The following is a 27396-nucleotide window of genomic DNA, read 5'->3' as shown; positions in this document are numbered from 1 at the left end:
GGCCATACTGACAGATGGGCATGCTTCTGAGGCAGTGGCTCTAGCCAACATTGCACCAACACCAGAGACAGCTCACACTATACCAATGGCCTCAGCCTAGCTTCACTTTTTTTTTTTTTTTTTGGGGGGGGGGGTTCTTTTGGGGAAGAAAAATCAAGCTTTCTTCCCATCTCCACTGAACCTTTGGCCATAAAAGTCTTGATAGTCCACCTTACAAAGAGAGGCAGTAACAAACCAGAAAACCCTTTTGTTCAGGGTGCAGTCCTGTACGTGTGGTAGGTCTTCCCTCTAGCCCGGGCCAGCCAACTCCATCAGCAAGCTCTCATAGGCGAAAGAGGGTTACGCTGGCAGCACCCTCATGGAACAATATACTTTGATCACCTTTGAGGTGTGGGCAGCTGTGTAAGGGGGAGTCTGCCACACCTTCATCAAGTGCGCCTGCCCAAGATCAGGTGCAAGGGCACAGCAACCCTGGCAGATGAGACTACAGGTCCAGGTCCCTTAACTGTCTTTTGAGTTAAAACTGGTACAGGAATCTACAAAGTCAGCTGCTTTGGACAACTTCTGTAATACCTGAGGGAAAGATGCTGTATTTCCCCGAGGGATCACTATCCTGGTGATCTTCTATAGTGGAAGAACATTTGGCATTAGAGCCTTTCGACTCAAAGTCCAAATAGTAGATTTATTGCCCCAATCCTCAGCTCGGTTTACCTGCAAGCCTCCACTGCATACGGGCCAGTCCTGGAAGAATGGAGGGGGGGCTCACAGGACATGTGCACATGTCACATGATACTGGAATCCATCTTTAACCTGGTGCTTTTCCATTTAGAAGGAGGGGTGGGAACCCAGAGAGAGACAAAAGATTCCCGCCTTGTGCCAAAGATATAAAAGGGGGTGGAACAGAACAAAGGGGGCTGCCAGTCATGAGAAATCCCCTAGTTACCACCTGAGCTGGAACTAACAAGGATTGTACCAGGGGAAAGGATTGGGCCCAGACTAGGAAGGAGTCCAGTCTATAAAAGAAGCTTATTGGAACATCTCTTAGGGTTCACTGAGAAGCTTGAAGCTGGTGAGTAGTTTTCCTTCCTTCTAGGTATCATACCTGCAAAAGAAAGACCGAGTACTGGCCACAGTTAAGACAGAACTGACTGGAATGTTCAGCAAGGGGCGCATGGCAGCTAAGATGATGCATGGCTCATGCTCCGTTCTGTTACTGTTGTCATCAAGGGAAAAAAAACAAAAAACAAAACAAAAAAAACCTTCCAATTGAGCAGAGTTCTACCAATCACATGATGATTAAGGAGCTCAGACTATAAGAGTGAAAACTTTAGACAATGGATTTTCATAATTTAAAAATACTACACTAACTAGAGAAGCAAAGTGCATAAACTTTGCTATTCTGTCTAGATACTTGTGTGACCGCATATCTGAGTGCCTCAATCATAATTAATTCTATCCTCACAACAGTTCTGAAAGTAGGAAAATATTATCCTGATCTGTGAAACAGGGAACGGAGGAAAAGGGTAGATTAAATGACTCACATGAAGTCATACAAGGAATCTGTGGCAGAGCAGGGAATTGAACCCCTGGCTCTTGAGTCCCCATCTAGTGCCCTATCCACTACATGATCCTTCCTATCCAGTCAGTAATCACTCCATCACGGAATACTGTATCAATTCTGCATAATTAGACACAATATAGTACTTGTTGATTGCACCACAACAGAAGATTCCTTAACACAACATCATTACATAGCAAGAGACACCACTGAAGGTGGTCCCATTTTTTTCCACACGTATAAACTCTTAGTTGGAAAGCAATCAGACAAAATTAAACCAGCATCTTGTTTTCCTCTGTTTATATATTCCTGACTCTTTTCTCAGAATGGCTGGATAATGAAATTAGAAGAGACCCATACAGCTTTACTGATTTCTGCCATGTGCTCCAGCTTTATGTTTAAAATAACTGGATAAGCTCTGTAATCAGCCAGTCTAACGAACACTTCTAAAAATCCTGTCCTGATCATTTGCTTGCTCTCTCTCTCTATTCAATAACCCAAACAGAGGCTCTCTCTTCATTCAATACATGCTGTTTCTCCAAACATCATTTTACTGGGGATACAGGAATGGCAGCAAAGATTTTCAAATGTGACTAGTGATTTTTGGATACCTGACATATCTCCATTTGGGCACCCAGAAATGGTCACTTCTGAAAATCTTATCCATTATTCATACATAGTTCCTGCATAAGAGGACACAGAGAATGGCAAACAGCATATAAAACAAGACAATGGGTAGTATGCACACTTATAGTTTAGTGCAAAGAACAAAGCTACAAAAGAGTTAAGAAATTCAAGTTAGCTATTACTTAACTAATATCCAGGCCATCATCAACACTTTAGGATATAATGTCTGATACAATACTTCTACACTCTGAGGGTCACTCTACCTGAACCTTCAATTCGCAGCAAGCTGGGGTGCAATTCTATCTTGCACCAGTGTGCCACACATTAACGGTCTGTGTGGACACTGCACGTTAACCCGGTTTCAAAGCACACTAATGAACTATTAATGTGCATCAGCAGAGTCCACACAAACAAACAGTTAGCGTGCACAGGCTATTACAGGGAAGATTCACACCCCAGCTTCCTCCAAAGAAAATATGTGTGTATACAAGTTCTGAGGTTTCCTGACTTGTAAGGAAGCATAGTTTCCTTTTTACATTGAAATTTCAAGATATTTAACAGCAAATAAATTTAAACAGGTCCATGAATAGATGAAAAGCTGCATTACTTGAAGTCAAGTGAGAATTCTTTCTCAAGTGACCTTTGTTAATTAATCTGAAGCTATAAGCCTGATGCAGAAGTATTTTCCGAATATCTATCTGCTATTTTACCTCAAGTTTAATTGGCTGATCAATAAATCTGCTGGGAGGGGAGGGGAGAAGGTGTTTTTGCATGTTTAGTTTAGAATAAAACCTTTGGAGAACAAGATTCTTTTCTCTAATTCTCATATTTTTAAAGCAATTTAGTTACTTTCTGAAATTTCTCCTCTCTCTGAAAAATAGTCAGTGCAGATGGGCACATATTTTCAACCCATGTTGCAACCTATTTTGCAGCGTGTCCAAAACAATTAAATTAATGGACTGTGTTTTTTAAATATAGCAATTCCATCACTATAATCCATTAGAGACAGATGCATTATCCCAGGCTATTGGAACATCAACAATTGACTTCATTGTTGTTTGAGGAGATTGTATGGTTTGGTTTTTGGTACTACTGAAGCAGTTAAATTAAGAAATTTAGTAACTCAGGGAGGACAATGGGAACAGTCAAACGACTTTGCAGCTGTTTGCCATGGACAGTGATCTTATGATCTCCATCTTTAGAGATGAGCAGTTTTGTTTAGAGGATGGAATAGGAGAAATTGTCTGGCTATCAGTAGAATAACTAAATTGAAGAGTGCTTTGTTAAACATTAGGTGAAACTGCTTTTAGGAAAGGTCAGCCATACTGTTAAAACAGCTAGATACACTAACAGGACCTGGCCTGGTTATTAGACAGTAAATGTTGAGCTTCTGGCTTTAATGAACTGTGTGACCTCTGCCTTACCAGTACCATAGGCTGTCCTAAATCTCCTATGAAGGCATACTTCTAAAGAGCGCTCACAAGAAACTCAAGTAATTTAGGTTAAGATGGACTAACATTTTATATATGTATTCCCTCACCACCTACCCAATCCTGCAACTTTGTACTTGAGTTGTAGTCCCATTGAAACCATTGGGATTACTCTTGTAAGAGCTGCAGAATCAGGCTCTTTAGTACCACACTTAAGCAATCAGACATATTAGATAATTTCAATATAACAGTTTAATACAGTACAGTTAAACTATAACATGCCCAAGATTTCAACATGAAAAACTGAGGCTGCCTCTTGGAACAGTATTATGACTGACAAGCCAAAGTGTTCCAGGTTTTCTGCACAAAGATACCATCAAGCACATAAATGAAAACATCAGCCAGCCAGTTTCACAACATGAGCCAGAATTCAAAATATCACTTCCTCCAAGAGTCACTTGGCACCACTTTCACAGAGATTGATTAGCAGACATTAGCACTAAACTGATTTCATTTTAAGCCCCAGTACTGAGGTCCAGAAATGCCTGCGAAATCTGATAGATATGCAGTCATCAGAACAATTCCTCTTTCGTAGGTTGTTTCTACTCTTTTGTAATTAATTCATTTCAAGAATACGTTGCTTGATAAAATGGGGAAGATAAAGAAAAAGATACCTTGTACCAGCATCTTTCAAATCAGAGATATCAAGCCACTTTACAAAAGGTAGCCAGTTAACGATAGGGGATACAGAGACACAGGGAGGTTAAAAAGACTTGCCCAAGGTCACAAAAAAAAAAAAAAACCTCAATGGCATTATCAGGAACGGAATATGTCTCTCTCACTTTAACCATTAATACACTTTAATACATTTTTTCAAAAAATGCTCAGAAGTCCACTTGTCCCTGTAAGTGCTCCTCTCCCCCCTTTTAAAAAAGCGTATGTCTCCAGACTTAAAAGTCGTACCTTCATTGCATAAAAGGTGTAAAAATTGATAAACCTAAACACAGGGTGGGGAATCTGGCATAAATTAAATATAGGAAATGATCTGTGCATGATATAAAGCATAAACATGACGGAATAAAGCTTAGCATCCATAAACAGAAAAAAAAATTAGAAAAGGCTTACTAAATTTATCTATGCTCCAACAACATAATTGAACCATTAGCTTCTGGCAATCAAACTTCATCAATTACTGTGGCCAACTGAATGGACTGTGGCCAAGTGAATTCCAGACACATTAGCCAAATTCAACCATGGCGCAATTCCACTAACTTGAACTGAATTACACTAGTTCCTTATTTGGTCCATTCCATGAGCCTCGGCTTAGTGTTTCAAGGCATAAGATCAGCAAATTCAATATTAATGCAAGGCTTTGGGGGAATCAAATACTTGAAAGAACTGACTTCAAAATGGACATTGACTATATTGCTGAATCATAGGCCTAAGAGGAAACTGAACTCTGTGCCAGTGGACATATTCTGCACCGCAAGCTGAATCTAGTGCATAGATGAAACACCATCTGAAAGTACACCGTTTCAATAAACCAAAGTTTGCTACACTCAAAGCTATCCGTTTCCTAACAAAGTAGATTGTAAGTTCTTTGGGGTAGGGACTGCCTTTTACAACAATATATTTTTGTACAGTGCCAAGTGCAACAGAGCCCCTCTATTCTGATTAGGGGCTTTGGGCTTTTTAATTCATATTACCTGTATTATAGTAGATAGAAACTGAGACCTAACCTCTTTGCTTTTGTCCTCTCATTCAAAAGACACCTTACTTTTCTACTTTTAGAACTAAACAACTTCCTTTTGCTACACAGATACTTACTGGATAACATCTAAAGGCCAACTAATATATTTTGCATTTAGATAGCATCTTCCATCTGAGCTTTCAGCATGCTTTACAAACACTAAATATAGCATTGCAACCCACTCATGAGGTAAACACTGTAATTTGTATAGATTAGGAAACTGACACAAAAAGGGTAAATGATTTGCTCAAGAACACACGGGAAGTCTGCTCCAGTGCCATGAATACAACCCAGATCTGCTGATGCCTGGTATTGTGCCTTACCCCCATAGCCATTCTTTCTTCTAACTCAGCCAGACCAAAAATCTTCACTCGTAAAGATGACCAGCTACTTCAGGAATAGTTTTTCTGAATTTACTGCTGTAGTTATTTAAAAGGGTGTGAAAACTAGGGAATTCTATGTTTATAACAGAGATTTCACACCTAACGACTCCGTAGGTCCTAGATAACTCTCTCTCTCTCACACACACACACACACACACACACACTTACCAAGACCATTCAGCAATAGCTTTCAAATGGGGGAATTTTTAAATTTCCAACTGCTTTTATGGGTGAGTTTTACAAGATCTCAAGGGACAAAATTTACAAGTCAAAATCAAAGCTGTGCTCCATGATTGACAATTACTCCCAGACTAATCCTATAAATAGTCATTCTTTTAATTAGTCAAATCCAAACATTAAGTATTCATGTAGCCAAAGATTAGTCATTTTAAGTTAAGGGACAAGGAAGGAAAACATAACATACAGAAGAGCCTTTCAAATTTTAATTTACCTCTAGAATTGACAACCGTTTACATTAAAAAACTTGATTACAGATAAATACATAGATGAAAAAGTGGCCTGTAAAACTTGGGTTTTTAAGGCATAATTTGAGATCTCCATTGTTCATCTATGCATTTATATAGTAGGTCATTGAAGTAGTTGCCTCCTGCATTACCTATGATTTCTGCTGGTGGATTACGCTCCGCTATACAAGTACCAAGAACTATTGTTCATGACCATAATACAAAACAGGCAGAACAAGTTACTCTCTAATGTAAATGTCCTGTTGGATCTGAAGGATGCTTTTTGCTACAACCAAGTAAGTGCATAGCTAAATCAGCAGCTAAAACCAGGCTCTGCAATTTAAAATTTTGGGTTTTTTTTCCTGCAGGCAAATAAAGACAGAGGACATAATCTGAACCTCCAAGATAGTATTGATTGAAAGACTTAGAGGAAAGACAAAGGTAGTTACAATTGTGGGTCAGAAATCAATAGGATGAAACAAGACTATTTAGTTGGGGAAAAGAGAAGGGGACTCAGGCGTTCAGAGTTCTCAAGCATGTAAATTAAAACTAGTCACCTCCTCTTAAAACACTATGTGCCAAATACAAATATAAAGAAGCATTTGAACTTAAAAGGACAGCACAGCAGCGGTTTTCAACCTTTCCAGACTACTGTACCGCTTTCAGGAGTGATTTGTCTTGCCTACCCCCATGTTTCACCTCACTTAAAAACTACTTGCTTATAAAATCAGACACAAAAATATTTAAAAAAAAAAAAGTCACAGAACACTATTAATGAAAAATTGCTTACTTTCTCATTTTGTCTGTATGAAATTTTAGTTTGTACTGCCTTCGATAGTGCTTTTTCTGTAACCTGTTGTAAAGCTAGGCAAATATCTAGATGAATTGATGTACCCCCGGAAGACCTTTATGTAGCCCCAGGGGTACGCCTACCCCTGTTTGAGAACCATTGCAGTAAAGCACTAAAGAGGATGTGGAAGAACAGGCCTTCAATCATGAACAGTTGTCCTTCTCTGCACCTTTTCCAATCCTAATATATCTTTTTTGAGATGGGACAACCAGAACTGCATACAGCATTCAAGGTGTGGGTGTATCATGGATTTATACAGTGACATTTTGATATCTACTGTTTTATTATGTATCCCTTTCTTAATAGTTCCTAACACTGTTAGCTTTTTTGACTGCTTCTGCACATTGAGCAGATGTTTTCAAAGAACTATCCATGATGATTCAATATCTCTTTCTTGAGTGGTAACAGCTAATATAGATTCCATCATTTTGTATGGATCGTTGGGATGTTGTTTTCCAGTATGCATTACTTTGCATTTATCAATACTGAATTTTGTCTGCGATTTTGTTTCCCAGTCACCCAGTTTTGCAAAACTCCTTTGTAACTCCTTGCAGTCGGCTTTGGACTAAATTATCTTGAGGAAACTTGCATCATCTGCAAGCTTTGATGCCTCACTGCCTGCTCCTTTTTCCACAGTAAGGCAAGCAGCATCTTCTTTCTTGCTCCCTGGCAATGGCAATCAACAGCTGCCTTGAACCTGTGTAGGATAATTTCTCTGTAACCCACTTGAATGTGGTGTAATGGGAAGTAGCACCAGAGATTCCTACAATGAGAAACAGAAGATTTATTCCCCTTTATCCTTTTGCTATCGGCATGAATGTGATTCAGTACGAGCTTCTCTCTTCAGTGCTGCCTGACTTCAGTGCTGAACTGCAACATCTGAGCACTATTTGGGGTCAGGCTGAGTTAAGGGGGGAGGCAATTGCAGAAGGTGAAAAAGCCCAGGAATTTGATTCAGCGGGAGGTGGCCAGGCCAGAAACCACTGTTCTCCAGAGCTCTCAGAAGATAAACATGTTAAGACCATAAACCTTTGGACCTTGGTTTTTGTAAATATTTTTACTTTATCAAGTTGAGGGGTTTTTTGACTGAACCAGGTACAGATGGAGAGAAAAAGAATGTTCCTTTTTAGCAGTCAGAGTTTTTTTTATGTATGTGTGTGGGGGGGGGGGGGAGTGGTAGGGTTGCCAACTTTCTAGTCGCACAAAATTGAACACCCTAGTCCCGCCCCTTCCCCTCGCTCACTAAAGCGAAAATTCCTGGAAAATCACTTTGCAAGTCCAACATAAACAACTACATTTTGTTAATTATTTCATTGACAGAAGAATAGTTTTGGGGTTGTTGTTTGTTTTTAAAAGAGACAGTACGGCAGGTCAAATGCTGGGTCTAACCAACCTGGCCTTCTCCACTTAGGCGTCTAAAAAACGTCTGTATCATTGCTTGAAATATAAAGCAGTCAGAATTGTGCATTGGCTAGATTATTAATAGAGAGCATATTTTAAGATAGATGTAATAAGACATGCTGGCAAAGTCAAGAGACCTTTAATAACAGATGGTGTTTCTGACACAGCCTATTGAGTTTGTACAGGTAAAGGTGATTATCATTTCTAAGGTTGACTAAAGATTGCTCAAGCAATACATTCTGAATACAGATGTGAACCTTCCCAAACAAAAAACATACCCCACTTTGCTGGAAATATGAGGTTTAAAAGAATTAGTTGAGTATTCTTTTAAGCTATATAAAATAGGCAGGTAGCAAAATTTTTTTTTTTTTTTTTTTTTTTTTTTTTTTTCCAATAAATGCACCAAGATTTTTTTTTTTTTTCTTTCAGAGTGATAATCAAGCTGTGCTCATTCTTGGCCTATGTAAACATGTCATCTTAATATTACATTTGTGACTCCTTTCACACTTCACTCCTGTTATTTTCCCTTCCCCCTCCCTCTCTAGTCTTCTCTTAAATTAAGCTGTTTGGGGCAGGGGCCGCATCTACCTCTATTTGTAGAATACCTAGCACAATGAGTCCCTGATCCTTATTGTAGACTTTTGTTGATACCGTAATCTAAATAAAGTTGAAGTACTATGCTAGTGTAGTTTTGCTCATGCTAATCCAGGCATGGACCCCAAACCAAAACTTTACGTGAAGTCGGGAAGAGTTTTTCCAAACACAAAAAACTTAATCAAGAGCAAATACACTGAAGCAGACTGAGCGGTTCAGCAATATTCACCATAGATACTTGATACACGAATCATGCTGAATTGGATGGTCCTGATAAGCCTCTCGCCTATATCCCCCCCACCCTTCATATAAATGTATTACCTAAATCTGAAATACAGGATAAGAAAGAGGTGGCACAGATACGCCTCAGGATGTTTAGCATCAACTGTAATCCAACCTTCTGCTCACTAGCTCTTGCAGATTTGAGGATGAAGTCGTCATTCAGAAAGTAGTAACTGGCAAGATAAAAAGTTGGTAGGATGATAGGTCAACAAGGTGGCAAGGAGGATGGCTTTTGGTGCAAGAGAGAACAGCAAGGAGAGAAAAATGGTACCACTTAGCCAGATCAAATGAGAGCAGTGTATCTGCCTGCCAAAGCCCAGAAGTATTCAAGATGGATCCAGCCCTGAAAAACTCATATGGAAAAATCCTCAAATTCGTATTTCCCAAGTTCACATTTGCAGTAAACTATTTAAGGTATAAAGACATTTTCCCATGTGATAAAGGAGAACCCTAATATCTCCCATCACATTATATAATATTTGGCCAAAGACTATTCTTGTTAGATTCTAAAAGGATTCAAAATTCAGGACCGTTTTCCCCCCCAATCTGTACTCAGAGTACATGGTCTGTGCTAGTTCAGGACTGAGCCCTCATCTGCACCGTGAACTTTATTCTCAGAGGTAAATATGATGCAGATAAAGTGATTTGATTTGAGAGCACCAAAGTACACCCGGTTTAATCCGCCTCTAGTGCTGATCCTCTTCCCTGTCACTGCTTCATATTAGAGTATTTGAACACTATGTACACAGAATTTTCTGCCTAGGGACAGCAGCAGCCTCAAACTGAAACTCTATCACATAAGCACATTGAAACTTAAACAATACAGCACATTGCATTAGCTTGTTAGCAATCATACAAAGTGCCCCCTACGCACCAACAAAACCCTCTTAAAGTTAAATCATATGCAGCACTGGAAAATGATTTTAACAGAAGCCAACTCAGTCCCTGCTAAGAACACTGCCATTTCAATACACAGATTAAACTAATGTATTCAATGCTTGAGAATTTCATGACTAAATATGTATCATCAAAATAACCTGTATATATTTAGTCTATTCTACCACATCAAATTCAAGCTCCTTGCCTCTCACTAAGCTCTGCACAAACGTCAGCCCTGCCCACGTTTGCCCTCTCTCATTTCTTATTTTTCTTCCCAACTACTGTTACTGGGCTTATTTTCTTTTCCCACTTGACTTCCCACCTTCTTTCAAGCCCACCATTACTCTTGGAATAGCCTTCCATTTTGTGTTTGACTAGCACCTTATCTCTCTTCTCCTTCAGATCCCCTTTAGAACTACAGCTGTGCTAAATGACATCAATGAACCCTCAAGTACACACCAGCAATGTTTTTAGAAGTTAGCAGTTCAGTGCATCTCAGACTATACTTGTGAAAGTTTAACAAACATGGGTTGAAGCTATCCAGCCTCCCCACAGCCTTCCAAGCATCTGAAGACCCTCCCGCCATTATTCATATGAAGCTTTTGGATGAAGGTTAATAAAGAGGAGTTTCTGTGAGAGGTAGTAAGAATTCTTTTTAGGACTGAAGTGAAAACTGGCAATTCCTGTTAACCTCACCTGTTTTAAAGCCCACAGTTCAATAGCTTCAGCAATTAATGTATTTTCAGTGGGTGACTCTTGCTTGAGTTGATCAGAACGGAAATCCTTCAAATATAATCAACTACACAAACGGATGTTATGCTGTTTTATTAGTTACTTAACCAGAAAGGTCGAGAGTTTCCATGTTAGCTTGCTAAAATTAGCATCCACTTACAATCCAATGGCAGCAAATCAGAAGTGCTACAACCATGCTAGTCACTTCCCTCATTATTTCATGCATTTAATCTGGAGAGATCAAAAATTTAGGCCACAGAATTCTACAATGTGGTTTGCAGTAACCTTCATCTTAGGAACTCACAGAAACTACAGGTCCCAGTATGCAATGTTCTCTCTTGAAGTAAGTAACATGTCATTTTATGCATCTTAGTTACTGCCGAACCCTCAGCAAGTTCTCAGTTTGGCAAAATCTGAGCACACCTGCTATAAATACAATGTCATCCAAAATATTCACTATCCGCTGATTAGGAACTAAAGTATTCCTGTGGAAAATTAAGATGTTGTGTGTAATATTTTTATAACTATCATATGGCCCTCAGGTAATCCGTTTGATATCAATCTGCCTGAATGCCAAGAGTTGAATAAAAAAAGGCTGTAAAGGATGAAACCCACAGGAAATGAAACAATGGCAAAGATAAGGCTCCTGGAGTAACCAGTGCAGGGGAGCCATCAACTGGGGAATACCCCCATCTGGCTCCATAGAATGGTTTCATCTTCCTAAGGCTGAGCTAGGATCAAAGGGGATCCTAAAGCTTCCAAGATGCTAGAAAAAAAGGAAAAAGGTAACGAGTGAGTAGCCAAAGGCTACCAGTGTGTGCTAGTGAAAGCTGACACGGTATGACATGCAGAGACAGGGAACTAGCCCAGGAAGTTAAACAAAATACAGTATATACACATCAAAATTCTTCAAAGAACCTGCACGAAATTCCAAACATCTTCCTGGGCTCATTCTAATGCAAACACATAGCATATGATTTAGTGAATTTCAAAATGTAATTTTACCTGGAAAATTGAATCAAAAAACCTTTCTTAAGCCTCCATCCCACATATCTGACATTCCCCATAGCTTTGATGCAGTGCTGGACAGAAAAATAGAAGTGATTAAAGTCAAGACTTCCTGAGGATTCAGATTATATCTATCCTCCCACTGGCAACAGAACAAAAGACTACTTGGCTACAATGGCCAACTACAGATCTATGTCTGCACTGCCAGGCTGCTCAACTTCAGGGTCCAGTCCACACACAGAACTAGGGCTGGCTGAAAACAAACTACTTCTTCCCCCTTCCCTTTCAGAAAATTCTTTTTTTAGTTTAAAAAAAAAAATTTGGGGGGAACTAACTGCTTTTCTTGAAAAATTTCAGCTTTAAAAAAAATGTATTGTATTCTTTGGTTGCTATAAATTTTGTAAAAAAGTCCTCCTTTTCTATAGGAGTAGAATTCCCCTCCACCCCACACAAGCTTTACACAAAAAGAGAAAAATGACTTAAACACTTCAGATTATAAACCTTTCGGGGCAGGTACTGTCTCTTCCACATTTGTGTAGCACCCAGAAATTGTGGTGTTTATTACTACAACATTTGTGACTGTGGGGGGGGAGAGGGGGAGTGAGATTACAACACAGTGAAGAAAACAATGAGGGAAGAGTGACAAGTGTGTGGGGAGTGAAAAAAATTACGTGAGATACTGACTGAAAAGAGAAAAAGAGGACATGGTCAACCAAACTCATTTTTAGCAGAGTAACGCAATCCACATCAGTTTTATAGGGAAGATGTGTTAGGAACCAAATTCAGTCAAATATTTTTTCAAATACCACGAACTCCTACTTCCACCTGCATACCCCTCCACTCTGTCTCTCTCTCCCACCTGCTTTTCAGCCATGCCTGCCGTTTCACCAGAATTTAGTAAGTGCTCCTGAGTACATGTGCATTTTCAGTAGCATCAACTGCAAAGAATACACATTCCTAGCCAGCACTTTGCAGGCTATGCCACTGGGAAAATATTCAGGCTCGGGAACAGCTGCTGGAGCAGACAGTCCTTATGGTCACCTGTTGGAGAAGAGGTAATGTGCTGTCAGTCAGTTTGCATCTTGGGATGACAAGCTAGTGACATGAACACCTGCGCTGAAGAGAACAAAGATTGATTGAGAGGAAGACCCCAGGCTGAGAAAACAATAAGTAGAAGAGAGAGAACTAGACTGAGAACAGCAAGAAAAGGAGTTGATTATCTATTGAACACAAGGTGTTTCTGGAACGGTGTTAAGGATGACACTCTCCACCGCAAAGAACTTTTCTCACTCTAAATTAGAGTGTGAAAAATATACAAATGCACATGACAGTGTGTAGGCTGAAGGTCTCTGCTTCAGAGAAAAAAATACGGGAACAGAGAAGAAGTAGTAAAACAAAAAAAGACACAGAAGAAAAATCAATCATTACAAAAAAACCAAGCCATTATTCTAAAGAAAAATACAGAATGAAGAATGTTACATAAATACTAAAAACAGTCCTAAGAGAATTGATGAAGATCCATACCAAAAAGGAAAAAAATGTTACTTGTTCTAATAAATATTCTAAAGTTAAAAAAATCAAGAGACTTTTTGTCATTAAAAATATTCACTAGTTCAATCTGCTTTCCCCCTCCCCAAATCTCTGACTGAAGGGCTTTTAAAGCATATGACATTACGTTCCTAAATATGTGACAACTAAAAACAGAGATTAAAAGAGAGCTTCAACCAGGTTTATATTCCTTTAATAATCAGTATTTAGTTTAATCTATTATAAGTAGACTCTTTCTGGAGAGTTTTAACTGTCATCTACCTAAAAAACAGAATAGTCCTCAATTAGAGAAAAAAAATAAACAACTTGTCTAGAAAGTCCGATTCTCCAATGCAGCCAGACGCATTGCAGCAACATTTTTATGTTCTCTGATGGGAACGGACTCTATTAAGAACGCCAAGAGATCTGCATAATTTCACAACAGCCTATTCATTATTTTTTATAACCAGTATTTTGGGTTGACTTGTTAATGGACAATTTTTTTAAAATAAAGACTCACATTATACTGAGATTTTAATCAGTTAAAATGATATAAAGCGAAATTCACGGTCACTGAGAAGTTTGAGGTTATGTTCTATTCCAGATATAATTTCTTATCTAAACTATCCAATTAGCAAATTGCCTATTCTTTTTCAAGTTTTATTTTTATTATGGTCACCAATGTAAAAAGAGGATTACGTGACTACAAGTGAAAACATCAAAGTAATAGAGTGGTCACATGGGTCACAGCTGAACAAAGTACAGTTGTAAATTATACAAGGCAAGAGAGAGTATATCGGCTCTGAACAAGGAGGGGAAAAAAACAGTGCTAGCACTTTTAAAATCCAGGTCTTAGCTCATTTGATTGGTTGCAATTATCAAACTAAGATATTTACAAAGTATTCAAATAGAGACATACCCCAACGCAGACTGTCCCCCTTGACATTTTTCCACTTACCATTTCCTCCTCCCACCCTAATTATCTGACATTTGAGGTAAGTTTGTTTTCTCTCTATTTCTATATTGGAAAGGTGGAAGCTTCACTAAAAAAACAAAAATCAAACAACAGTGCTCTTAGAACTTTCTGGACTGACTACATGAGATGAATTGAAATCTGGATAGCAAATTCCCCAAGAAACAAAGCACACTATCTGAGACACATCGAACTTCACACACAACATGCTTAAAAAGAAATCTTTGCCACTAACTCCATTCTGCAAGACAAGTTCAAAACACATCTGCCCTTTTCCTTTTGAGGTGATTACTCTATTTTTCTCTATAGCTGGATGCAATGTTAGCTCTCTCGTCTTGCATAAGTAATTCACTAAGGCAGCTGAAGTAGAATACTCTTACCTACTAAATCATTTCTGATATTGCCAACACTACATGCTCCCAAAGGGATACTTCAATTGCACTCACTGACAGATATGATTCTAAGGTGCAAATGAACTAAGTTAGTTTTTCTAGCCAGAGTAAAGTATGTCCATTAAGAAACCTCACCTTCAATATTTCTGGTTCTTTGATGTCCAGAGATGCTGTATTCCACTGCTTGCTCCGGTTTTTATGTAGTTTGTGATATTCACGAGCACTTGGTGTCAGAAGCCAAATCACACAGATAGCAATCATAAATCCAAGGGCAACTCCCAGGAAGAGTCCACAGAAGTAACTAGGGAGAGGGAGTAGAAGATAAGCATAGACTAACATTGTAAAGAAGTACAAAGTCTTAACGGGTATTTTAGGCTGCTGCACACATAAATCAACTTCGTCTTCGCTATTGAGTGCAGTACCATATTCCTCAGTTATTTCTGCCTGGAGCAAAGGTTCTGTGGGTTTTTCCACTTTGCTTTCATCCTCTATTAAAAAAAAATCTTCAGAATACAGTTCACAAAATTCTTCATCCTCTTTGCTTGCCAGTGCAGACAAAGAACATTTTTCCAATACCAGCAAAGTCTTCAAATTTGGGTCCTTTGTGCTTACAGACTGGGAGCTTTTAGTCTCCGTGTCTTTCACATGTTCCTCAGCAGTTTTGGACTGGTTACTTTTATTTAGAGTAGAATCACTTCCATAGTAGTCCCCTTCAGAATCACATTCTTCTTCCTTAATGCTATAGTTGTTATTGCTTTCCAAGTGGCCATTTAAATTGGAAAGATTTGAGAGTTCTGAAGCACTTGAAGATAAGGCTTTGGGCCTGTGGCTACCACTTTCATCGCCCATTATTTTGCTGAGGAGTTGAAAAGGCTCATAGATGACCTCTGAAAGGCGTCTTTTAGTGTCTTCAATTTTAGCCTCCATTTCAGGTACTTTAAAAAAGGAACGAGTATCTGAAGGAGACGTTAATGGGGAAGAGGGGGCAGTTTTGGAATCGCCACCTGTAACTCGAGGCTGAGTGAACTGTTTGAACAGGTGCAAGTTCAGTTTAGAGTCAGGTTTGTAGGATACAGCTTCAGATTCTTGTTTAGATGTGTCTGTGGACAGAGATTTCACTAAGGTTTTCATTAAGTGTCTATGTCTCGTGGGCGGGGTGGGCTCTTTTGGTTCTACATCTGTTGAAAGGGACCTAACTAAACTCATAAAAGGCTTTGAACTAGAAACAGTGGATGAAGCACTAGACAAGACAGTTGGCTTGGATGGAGAGGACAATGGGGAGGATGACAAGCTGGCTTTCTGTTCCAAAGGAGACAACACACCTGATGAGCTAGCTACATGATACGAATCAGATGAGGGTGATGGAACTAATGGCACTGCACTGAATACTTGCGATGCTGAAGAAGAATCCAATGGCTTTACAGTGTTTACGGTTGGCAAAATCACAGGTGACGAAGATAAGAGGGATGCAGAGTCGACCATGCTATGCGAGGTAGCTGGACCAGAAAAATCATGGCCACCATGTTCAAAGCAGAGGTCTTCCTTGGCTTCAAGTGCTGTTACAATGCTTTGGTCATCCAGTTCATCATTGGGAGACTCCTTAAACTCCTCTTCCTCCTCCTCTTCCTCCTTCCCAAATGCCGAGAAGTGAATGGTGATGACATCTCGGGAAACAGATCGCTGAACTTGCACTTTTGGGGCAGACTGCTTTGAAGACATTTCATCAGTTTTCTCTGCATGGCTACTGTTCAGACTTGTCATTGCAGGTCCCAGAGATGTGTCAGGGTCTGTGGAGAGAATATTGAACTAAATTAAAGGCAATTTCTCCCCAGACTCCACTCTTATTTCCAATTATTAAGACAAACACAGAAAAAACTATGTACATATGACATGTCTGCAACTTAAGAGCAGCAAATAGCCATACTGGCACTTTTCATTCCACTGGATTTAATTGTATTTTATCAAGTGAAACAAACGTATTCTACAGTAACTAAGAATTTATTTTCAAAAGTCAGACATATATGTTTTAGATAAAATACGTACAAACTTGAGGAAAAAGTAGTTTCTCCTAGTGCACATAACAATGCTTTTCATATCATATGCAAAGATTAAAAGGGGGACTTTTAATCTTTGAAAAGAAATGATAAAATGAGACAGGGAGCAAAGGAGGTGGAGGAGAATGAAGGCAAAGGAGAAGTGGGGGGGGGGGGGGAGAGAGAAACAGGGGAATGGAGAGATAAGAAGATTCCTGCCAAACCCTTTCAGATGAAACTAGCAAGATTTTGGTGGTAGTGGTGGGAAGAAAGAAAAGATAACAAAGATGCCAGGAATTAGAGGTATGAATTACTAGTGTTCTCCGTGATAGCAGAAGTGCAGCTAACAGCCAATGCATGTTTCCACACAGCAGAAAAATATACCTTCCACCATTAAGATAGTTCAAAAGATTCTACGCTGTTAAGCTACCTTTAAATTTCTACAATTATTTGCCCTGTGAAGAACCCCCATCATCTATAGCCCAGTATATTTAGTTCTTACAGATTTATTTCCTGGGATTGAGATGCTATCCATGCTTTAACAAAGCCTCCAAACTCTAAGCAAAGACAGAAACATGTAGAAATGGTGAGGTTAGCCTTTTTGGTTGCCATTTTAGTTTTTTGGGCAGTATTGAAATACTAAAGTAATGATAAAAAAAGAATTCTCAATCCCTTTTGACTGAAAATCCTTTAAAATGCATAATAAATTTTGGCAGTATTCCCAATAAAGCAAATTGTAAAGTGGTTCAAAACTCTGAAAATAAGCAGCTAATATGCTTGTCAAAAGGTTACTACTACCCTAGGGTACATCTATACTTACCTCCGGGTTCGGCGGTAAGCAATCAATCTTCTGGGATCAATTTATCGCGTCTTGTCTAGATGCGATAAATCGATCCCGGAAGTGCTCACCGTCAACACCGGTACTCCTGCTCCGCAAGAGGAGTACGCAGAGTCGACGAGGGAGCCTTCCTGCCGCGTGTGGACCCGCGGTAAGTACCTTGTAGTTCGAACTAAGATACTTTGACTTCAGCTACGTTATTCACGTAGCTGAAGTTGCGTATCTTAGTTCGAACTGGGGGGTTAGTGTGGACCAGCCCTTAGTTAGGACCATTTGCCTTGTCATTGGATATGAATTTCTTCTCTGAGAAACACCTCAGACAATGAAATTCAAGGCAATTCCATTGCTAGGAGGGTAAGTGTACGGCTCTCTTTGACTGTATGTGGTAATAAAAGTGTGTTCACATTTTGATCGAGGTTTTGAACAGGGTGTTCAGATCTGGGACAGTTCAGATTCACCCCATTGCCGAGATAAGAGGTGAGGTGTATAACATGCTCATCTAATTTCCAAACCCTTCAACTAGCTTGGGGTTGTTCACATTGAGGGGGTTGTTTTAGGCCCATCTTTAGCTGTGACGTCAGTTCAGACATATTACAATGCCCAGAAATCTATTGCTTGTCATGTAGGCTTCCTGGGGAGAGGTCTAAAGCTGAAAAATGGAAATATAAAAAAATACAGTTAAGGCAGGGAGTGTGTGCACCCAGTGGCTAGAACTGGGGTCTGGGAGTCAGGAGATCTGGGTTCCATTCTTGGATCTGAGGGAAAGAAGCCTCAGTTTCACCCTCTATAAAATGAAGGATCATGCCACCTACACCACAAGGGTGTTGCCAGGTGTAGGTTAGGAATGAAAGCATTTTGAGATCCTTTGATGGAAAGGGGTTGTGTAAAAGCAAAGCTTAAGTCTGTCATTTAAGAAATTGAACTCCAAGTAATATTGAAAATGATGAAGTTACAGCCCCGTAAAATCATCTGACAAAGCAGCAACTAAAAAGTAAAAGAGGAGCATAACAATAATAGAGACAAGGAGAATTAAATAACAGGAGGCTTCTAGCTTGAGTTACAGAAAACCTTTTTTTTTTTTTCTTTTTTCCTTTTTAAAGTTCCATCCCCACTGCATGCTAAGAGCTAACAAAGTCTCCTTTCCACACCTCTCAACATGAAGCAGCCCTTAGCTTATACAAAGAAGATGGTACTGCAGTATAGGCAGACTGACTCCATTTTCTGAAGCCTAATTGTGTCACCATTATGATATACCTCTATTGGCTCAGTGACAAATTATCACAAATCTGTTTCAAAGATACTGATCTTCACGTCTAGTTCAATGCACCAAGGTCACTTAAAAAATAAAGTTCTACTGAGCCGAACTTGCTAGCAACACCGCTTTGTATATTATCACATCACATCCATTAATGACAGGCATACGATAATTCAGGCATCTTTCCTGTCCAAAAAAGGACTGAAAAGGAAAAAAAAAATGGAACTAGAACACACACACTTACTTTTAACAAGAAATGAATCCAAGGCACTGGTGACCACCATCCAAAATGGTCAGGCAGAATAGAACCTCTGCAATTTCCCATGAGGCAGTACTTTATTTTCATTGTCAAGACAATACATTTGTCACTTTAGTAACTAAGCTATTTTCAGGCGCTGTGAACTTGCTGAAATCAAACTGACAAGCGGAATTAATCAGAAGTCTTTGCTGATGTTTAAAGTGCTGTTATACTTAGAAAGGCTATGGGAGAGGGAGCTGGATTCTGTTCTGGGTTACACATCATCCACCGAACTGCTAACCAAGTTCCAACTGCAGGACCAAGTTTTGCCACGTGGTTACAGCAGTGCAATCCTACTGCAGACAAGGAGCTAAATTTGACCTGCAGAAGCAATTACAGGTGATAACGTAAAAGAATGGAAAAACCCAGCTGAGGTTTCAGATACCGAAGTGAATTTGCAGTTGGGATATAAATATATAAAAATGTGTTTTACTTGTAACATGAGCAATTTGCTCTGGAAATTAAGGGTGTCTTCACGATCAATGTTATAGCGCTGCCGCGGCAGAGCTTTAATGTGGCTGTGTAGTCGCGGTGCCAGCGCTAGACGAGAGCTCTCCCAGCACTGTAGAAAAAACCACCCCCGCAAGGGGCGTGGCTCCCAGCGCTGGTGCACTGTCTACACTGCCACGTTACAGCACTGAAACTTGCATTGCTCGGGGGGTGTTTTTTCACTCCCTGAGCGAGAAAGTTTCAGCACTGTAAAGTGGCAGTGTAGACAAGGCCTAAGATACAAACATGAAATCCTATATTGTCTGTTTTACAGATTCACTTTACCTAACAGAAGAGCATTTTTACTGATAATTATGCAAACTGGTATCTTTGTACCAGACATAAAAGCAGTCTCATATACCAAGCTTCTTAAACTAAATTAATAGCAAGAAAATTATGAATATTAAGGTTTCCCCCACCCCAGAAACAGTAGAATGCAGATTAGGAGAGAAATGGCTGTGGAGTGCTATTCCCAGTATTTTGGAAATGTTTTCTGTTCTCCACCAAAATTTGATCAAACACATTCCTTGTGTCCCATGATTTACCTTCCTTTTTTTTTTTTTGGCTTTGTTACACAGCTAAGTTAACAGTTCATTTCTGAGAAACTCTGTATATTGTTTTCAGAATGCAAGACCAGAGTCAAATAGGATTTTGACTTGATGCCCATAGTTAGGACACTAAAAGAACGTACTCTTGTAATAAAACATGCATTACTGAATCATATTTTACTGTTTAGATCATAATCTAGAGCTCTTAAAACATACAGAATGCACAGTGCAGATGAATTAATGCACTCAAAACTAACTTCTGCACTTCCTAATTTTTTTTTCTTTTAATTGCACAAACCTCTGGTGTTTCATCTTTTTACTTCCACAGCGCCTTTCTTCTGAAAGATTTTTACAGGTATAATAAATTAAGCCTTACAAAACCATCAGCATTTTGCCCCATTTCAAGTGGGGAAACTGAGTCAAAATATAAGAGACTTGATCTAGGTCATACGGGAAGTCTATAGCAGATCCCCAAGCTTCTCAGTCACACGAGACCATCCTTCCTTATATTTAATATGCAACAGTTTAGATAGTAAATTTGATATTAACAAAGTTATTGAATAAGAAGTTCGGCACTTTGCCACTATTAAAGAACCAGGAGTGTGCTTGCTGAATCAGCCAGCCAGGCCAGAAGACTTGTTTTCCCCAGCCAAGAGACTACTTCTTCACTGAAACTAGAGAACGTTTACGGCTGAACATTGTCCCAAGTGGCTTATTTTGTTGGTCTGTTCTGAACCAAGGCTTTTAGAAATCACAGTATCATCACATCACTACTGCTCCCCCATCCAAAAGAACTCCGGATGGAATTAAGTCCATTTTAATCTCATCAGAAGGATGTCATCATTCTTGACCACAGTGTACTTCTCTCCTGGATATATGCATAAGAACTCTTTAAAAAAAAAAAAAACGAAGGGGGAGAGGGGTGGAATATTCAAGACCCTCGCAAATGTTTTGTTGTTACAAAAAATCCAAATCAACTACACTGGAATCACAACTCTTCCAGTGTCCTTAGTAGTTACTGGTGCATTTTGCCTAACTTGCATATTTTTACTTATGTGTAAAGAACCTTGCAATATTTCAGTTTGAAAAATAGAATTAGTTCACACTGTCAAACACCTCACAGTGATTAGTTGGAATACAATAAACACAGGTCTTGGTTTCATTGTATTTGCTATTAAAATACAGAGACATCTACCACAGCTTGCAAACCTGCTCATAATTTGATTGTTACCAAGGAATGAAAGGCTGGAGAAATCAATACTTCAGGGCACAGCTGTCAAACTCTCAAGTACAGATATATTGTTTTTGAGAAGATTCATACAAGAAACCCAAACAATATGAAATGGATTAACCAATCTTTAGTTTGCTTTGCTTTCCCTCCTAACAGTGAAGTTAGTGCTATTAATCTTTCACTTTACTTGAGCCAAGCTTAGTGCAGGTAAGAACTAGGGCAAGTTTTCTTACCTAGCTCCACCATCACACTACAATCCTGACCTACAACACTCCCACATCTCGGTCAATGCATTTCAGTCATAACCTACAGCATCTCTGCTATTCCAGTTCTCTGCAACTCTCCCTACTTTCCCTCCCACCTCCCATGTACACTCCCCCACTGTAACAGTCCTAGGTCCCCCACCTTACCTCTGCCAACGTCCATCAATCCTGACCTTCAGCACTCCCTCTCAACTGCCTCCCACCATTCTAGTTTTGAACCATTTGTTTATGCACTATCAACTGTGCCAAACTGTGTAGATCTGATTTTTGGGGGGCTCATGAAGTGTAACTGTATTACCAGAATAATAAGTTGAAGTTGCCTGTGCCCCTGCTCCATAAATTTAAATACTAGTAGTACAAAAACTTTCCCATGCCATTTTGCCTCTTGAAGGCACCACTTCGAGGGTTAGAAAGAAAGAAAGTAGATGGCCATGTTTGCCAACAAGGGAGATGGCAATTTCTGCAATAAGGGTTTCTAGTTATTAGGAACTGCCCTAAGGTCACCAATTAATTTCACACAAGCTACCTATAATAGGCGTAGAGATTAATGATCTTCAAATCCCATGGACCTAATTCTGTATCTGAATCAGTACCCTAGAAATGAAAAGCTCCTCTTATTTATAGTATGAAATTGCATCCGAGCCCTCTAGCCCCCACTGTTAAGTATTCGGATTTTTATATATATATATATATATATATATATATATATATATATATATATATATATATATATATATATATATATATATATATATATATATATATATATATATATATATATATGTATATGTAATCCGAATACTTAACACAGATATAGATATAGATAGCCCTGCACGGATACAAAATTTGTATCCGCAGCCGATCCGCAATAAGAGAGCCACATAAGTAAGTGACACTATGTGTCCCAAAAGAGTTCAAATGTTCAAGTGTTGTGGGTAATGTGGTCTATCAGAGTGCCCATAGCATGAACTCTGTCATGGGGAGATAAGCCCTTGGCCCTGACAGTCTAAGGCTGCTCCTATAAATTCTACTGTCTGCATCGGAGTCAGGTTAGACTTCTCCATGTTTACACAGAATCCCAAGGATGCTAGGAAGTGGAGTAGCAATAAAGTGGATGCCAGGACTTCTAGGCAGGACCAGCTGTTCAAAAGCTAGTCATCTAAATACAGAAAAATGTGATGAGTAATCTCTGAGTTACCTCTCAGTCTAAGCCTGTTTACGCCTGATGAGTCATCCCTGAATTACCTCTGAGCCTGCTTGAGCCGGTTTAAACCTGATGAGTCATCCCCCGAGCCAGAAAGTGTGATGACCCTCTGTAGGTAATTACCTACAGGTCTTGTGATAGGCCACACAACATTCAACCAGGCTTCAGCCAATCCACAGGTAAGGATTCACCCAGGTGATCCCAAGGTAGGTAGGTAAGTTCCTAAGGGAAACAGTGTCTCCAGTCGGCTCAACATTACATGGCCAGGAATACTCCCATTGCCTAGTAGTTCTGATGGGCACAGCTGGAGCAGGGGTAGTCTGTTTCCACGCTAGCCAGTCCGTGCTCCAATCTCAGCTGGCCGCCTGATGATTCTGACACTCATCTCAGCTGTGCTACTACTACTGAAAAAACACTTTTGTGAAGACCTTGTATGCTGTTGCGGGGCCAAACAGAAGTACCCAGTATTGGTAATGTTTGGGATCCAACACAAACCTATAGAATCTTCTGTAGGAAGATTTCGTGTCCACATGAAAGCACATGTCTTTCAAGTCAAGAGCTGTGAACCATGTACCCTTTACAATAGGACCAATAAAAAGCCTCCCTGGAAAACATGGGGAATTTTAGTTTGCAAATAAAAATGCTGAGCCAGCACAGAGAGAACCTCCCCTTTTCTTGGGAACTAGGAAATATTTTGAATATAGCCCCTTTCCCTGACGTTGAGGCATCACCCACTCTATTGCTCCCTGTTGGAGGAAAAGATGCTACCTCCTGAAGGAGGATCTCCTCATTGAAGTAGTCTCTGAAAAGGAGTGGGAAAGGGTTTTTGGAGGGGGTGGGGAGAAAAACCTTAAATGGTATAGCCAAAATGGATGGGATCCAGCACTCACTTGCCTGTTATCTCCCTCCAGTTGTGGGGAAATGATGATACGCATATACATTGATTCGCAGTTCCCAAGTGTCCCATCAAAGTATTTTTGGGCCGGGGGATGGAAGTTGGATAGCTGTAGTTGAAGTGGAAGGGGCAGCGTATCAACCTCTGTATCTCCTGCCATTTGCAATTCAACTCATAAGAGGACTGGTGATTGAAGGGTTGCAGTAAAGGCCTCTGTTTGTATGGCTGGTACTGGTATTTCCTCTTTGGAGCTGGTGCATCTATACACTTAGGGAGTAGAGGGTTTCCCTGAAATCTTTTAATGGAGTACAATGACTCGTCTGAGGTTTTGGATGAAAAGGTTATGCGAGTCCTCTAGAGTGTTTTGTACCTCCCTGGGAAACCCAGAAAAGTGCAACCATGATTCCCACCACATCAACATGCCAGTTACCATTGATCTCGATGCCATATCGGCTGCATCAATCACAGCTTATATCAAGATTCTAGCCACTAGCTTGCCATAGCCAATGAGGGCTTGAAATTGACCAGTCTTCCCAGGGTAATTTGTCCTTAGAGTTCAGGAGCTCAGAATAATTCAGAAAGTTGTACTTAGGCAGGAGAGCCTGAATTCTAAATTGGAGACTAACAGAGGTAAACCTTGGCCTCATCTACAGGGTGGCCATTGGGTGGTGTTGCCTGGGCAATCAGGGAGCTCAGGGGAGGATGAGTGAACAAGAACTCTGCTCCCTTCAACATGAAGCACCATTTTTCTGCCTTCTTGGGGTAGGGGCATGTGTTGCCATTATGTACCATATGGCCCTAGCCAGTTCCAGTATGGCTTTGTTCACCAGGAGTTCTCAGTCCACCAAGTCTTGGTGCTTTGTCTGAGTCAGTACAGCAGTCAGTGTCACTGTTGATTCAGAGTTGGTACCGTAGAAGCCTTGCTCTGATGCATCTTATGATTATGAGGCTTAGGGAGGCTTATGTCCTCATGGCCTGGGCATGAAAACTCACCTGACTTGGACATAGTCGGGAGGGATCTCTCCTATTAGGAGATCTAGGAAGAATCTGCTTAGATACTTATGAGAATGTCCCCTACTCTCATGAGAAGGCCCAGCCAAAGGGTCCTTAGCCCTGCTCTTTCCCACTCCTGAGTGAGATATTGCACTAGGAGGTGCACTTTTTGGTGACTCTGGCTGATGTACGGAGGATTCATCCCAGGTCTGAGTCCTCATTGTGCATTCCATAAAGGTGCTTCCAAAGCTAGAGTTCTCAGGCCTGCCCTATTTGACTGGAATAAGAGTGGTAGATTACTGCACTTAGTGGGGATATGTGCTTCTTGGAGGCAGTACAGGCAGCATTGGTGGTTGTCACCGACTGAAAAGGAGCAGGGACACGAGACCCAGTTTTGAAGGCTGATAGTCTGGGTATAATTTAAGTCTCATGCAGGAAGACCATGAGGGGTCACTGGGGTAGGCTTTCTAACAGCTAGCTAAACTGGAAACGCTATTACTTATTCACAATAAATTGTGAATTATAAAAACTTTGAAACACTTCCAGGAGAGAGGAGCAGCTCCAGACACTGGAATATTCCAACGCAGGCCATGTGGTGGACAGAATGCCTCTCAGAGTCTGTCAGTCTGCACTGACCCTTTTACCATCAGTGCAGAGCAGGGGGAGGAAAAGGGCGCACGTGTAGACTAAACCAACAAACACCTCTTGCAAGAATTCTCTGGTCTCAGGTGCAGGGAGCATATGTTTACCCACAGTGGGATACACATAAGGAATAGCCTCAAAGAACAAAGAATTAAGAGAATTCTCTGTAAAGCTCATACAACTGCAGAAGAATCTCACATGAAGGGGTAACAAACAAAGATGTAGCATACAGGAATACAGAGTTTGAAACATATGTATTGACGACTGAGGTGAACAACTGGTAACAGTTTTAGACATCATATGACCAAGAACAAAAGCAGCTCTGCACAAAAACACAACAACACTGACCCAGAGGGTGGAAAAAGCCACACCAAGAAAGAGGGGGTAGGTAACAAGATCTATCTGAGAGAATGTTTTGTGGAAGTTTAAGTGCAACAGACAAAAAAAAACTATAAATTAGCCTACAAGACCAACAGTTACCAACCTAACCTTTTCAATAATGCTAGCAAACAAGGATATTTTGACTGAATATCATACTATATAAAAGGGAAAGACAGAGAAAAAATATTTCTAGTGGCATAAACTCCCTATGTCACTTTTCTATCAGCAAAGAGCCTATTATTTTCTACAATGACACCTCTTAAGGACTGCTTCTTTTATCGTTATTCTACCTTCCAATTGGAAGGACAAGTCCCTCCAAAAATCAAAACCAAAACCCAGTACTTTTAAAATCAGCTACTCAAACCCTATAGAGAAACAGGAGTTGGAACAAAGCTTATTGGACCATATACAGATTGACTGAAATTTACTTTTTTCAGTTTTAAGTATCAGGCTCATAGTGGGGACAAAGATCCCATATCATAGAGCAGAAGGAAGCAAAGCACCCACGCATGCAAACCCACCCATCTCCAGGATTCTAGAGGAGCCGTCCCTCAGTTTCTGCTGCAGGAGATGCTGCTAAAACCTCATGCATCTTCTTACAACACCATTGGTGAAATCTGATTTATTTACTATCATGAACACACAGCTGAAGGGTAGCATAAAATCCCTCCTTTATCTATAAAAGGTTAAGAAGCTCAAATAACCTGGTTGGCACCTGACCAAAAGGACCAATAAGGGGAGAACATACTTTCAAATCTGTGGGGGAAGGTTTTTGCTTTGTGCTCTGTGTTGTGGTTCTCGGAGACAAAGAGAGACTGAACAAGTAATCCAGCTCCTATTGAAATGATACTTACTATTTCTGTAATATTAGATGTAATAGCAAGGAAATGTGTTAGATTATCTTTTGTTTTAGCTTGTGAATTTTCCCTAGGTTAAGAGGGAAGTTTATTCCTGTTTTTTTTTAATATAACTTTAAAGTTTTGCCTAGAGGGTAATCCTCTGTGTTTTGAATCTTTTTGTTACCCTGTAAAGTCATCTTCCACCCTGAGTTTACAGAGGTGATTCTTTTATCTTTTTTTAAACAAACTTATTTTAAGAACCTGATTGTTTTTCAGTGTCCTAAAGACCCAGGGGTTTTTATCTGTGCTCACTTTGTAACCAATTGGTTAGGATATTATTCTCAAGCCTCCCCAGGAAAGGGGGTGTAGAGGCTTGGGGGAGATAGGGCTCCAAGTGGCCCTCCCTGAATGTTTAAATCACTTGGTGGTGGCAGCGATACCAAGGGCAAGGAGGGAATTTATGCCTTGGGGAAGTTTTTAACCTAAACTGGTAGAAATAAGCTTAGGGGGGGGTTTCCATGTGGGTCCCCACATCTGTACCCCAGAGTTCAGAGTGGGTAGGGAACCCTGACATTTACTAACAGGGAGATCCTTGAGAAACTTAATATATTCCTTAACATTTCACCTCCTTCAACAT

At 40.0% G+C, this 27396-nt stretch overlaps 1 protein-coding gene across 4 annotated transcripts in view; it reads right to left on the bottom strand.

The window, feature by feature from the left end:
• TEX2 (testis expressed 2) overlaps positions 1 to 27396 on the bottom strand; it is a 112744-nt gene that overhangs the window by 43007 nt on the left and 42341 nt on the right. For all 4 annotated transcript variants that reach the window (XM_054046841.1, XM_054046839.1, XM_054046842.1 and 1 more), the window contains exon 2: positions 14986 to 16637. In XM_054046841.1, coding sequence (XP_053902816.1) covers positions 14986 to 16611 — 1626 coding nt within the window. In that variant the 5' untranslated portion in view covers positions 16612 to 16637. The remainder of the gene's footprint in view (positions 1 to 14985; positions 16638 to 27396) is intronic.

This window comes from Malaclemys terrapin, chromosome 13 (genome assembly GCF_027887155.1).
Source record: "Malaclemys terrapin pileata isolate rMalTer1 chromosome 13, rMalTer1.hap1, whole genome shotgun sequence".
Classification (NCBI taxonomy): Eukaryota; Metazoa; Chordata; order Testudines; family Emydidae; genus Malaclemys; species Malaclemys terrapin.
This window is presented reverse-complemented; position numbering and strand designations above follow the sequence as displayed.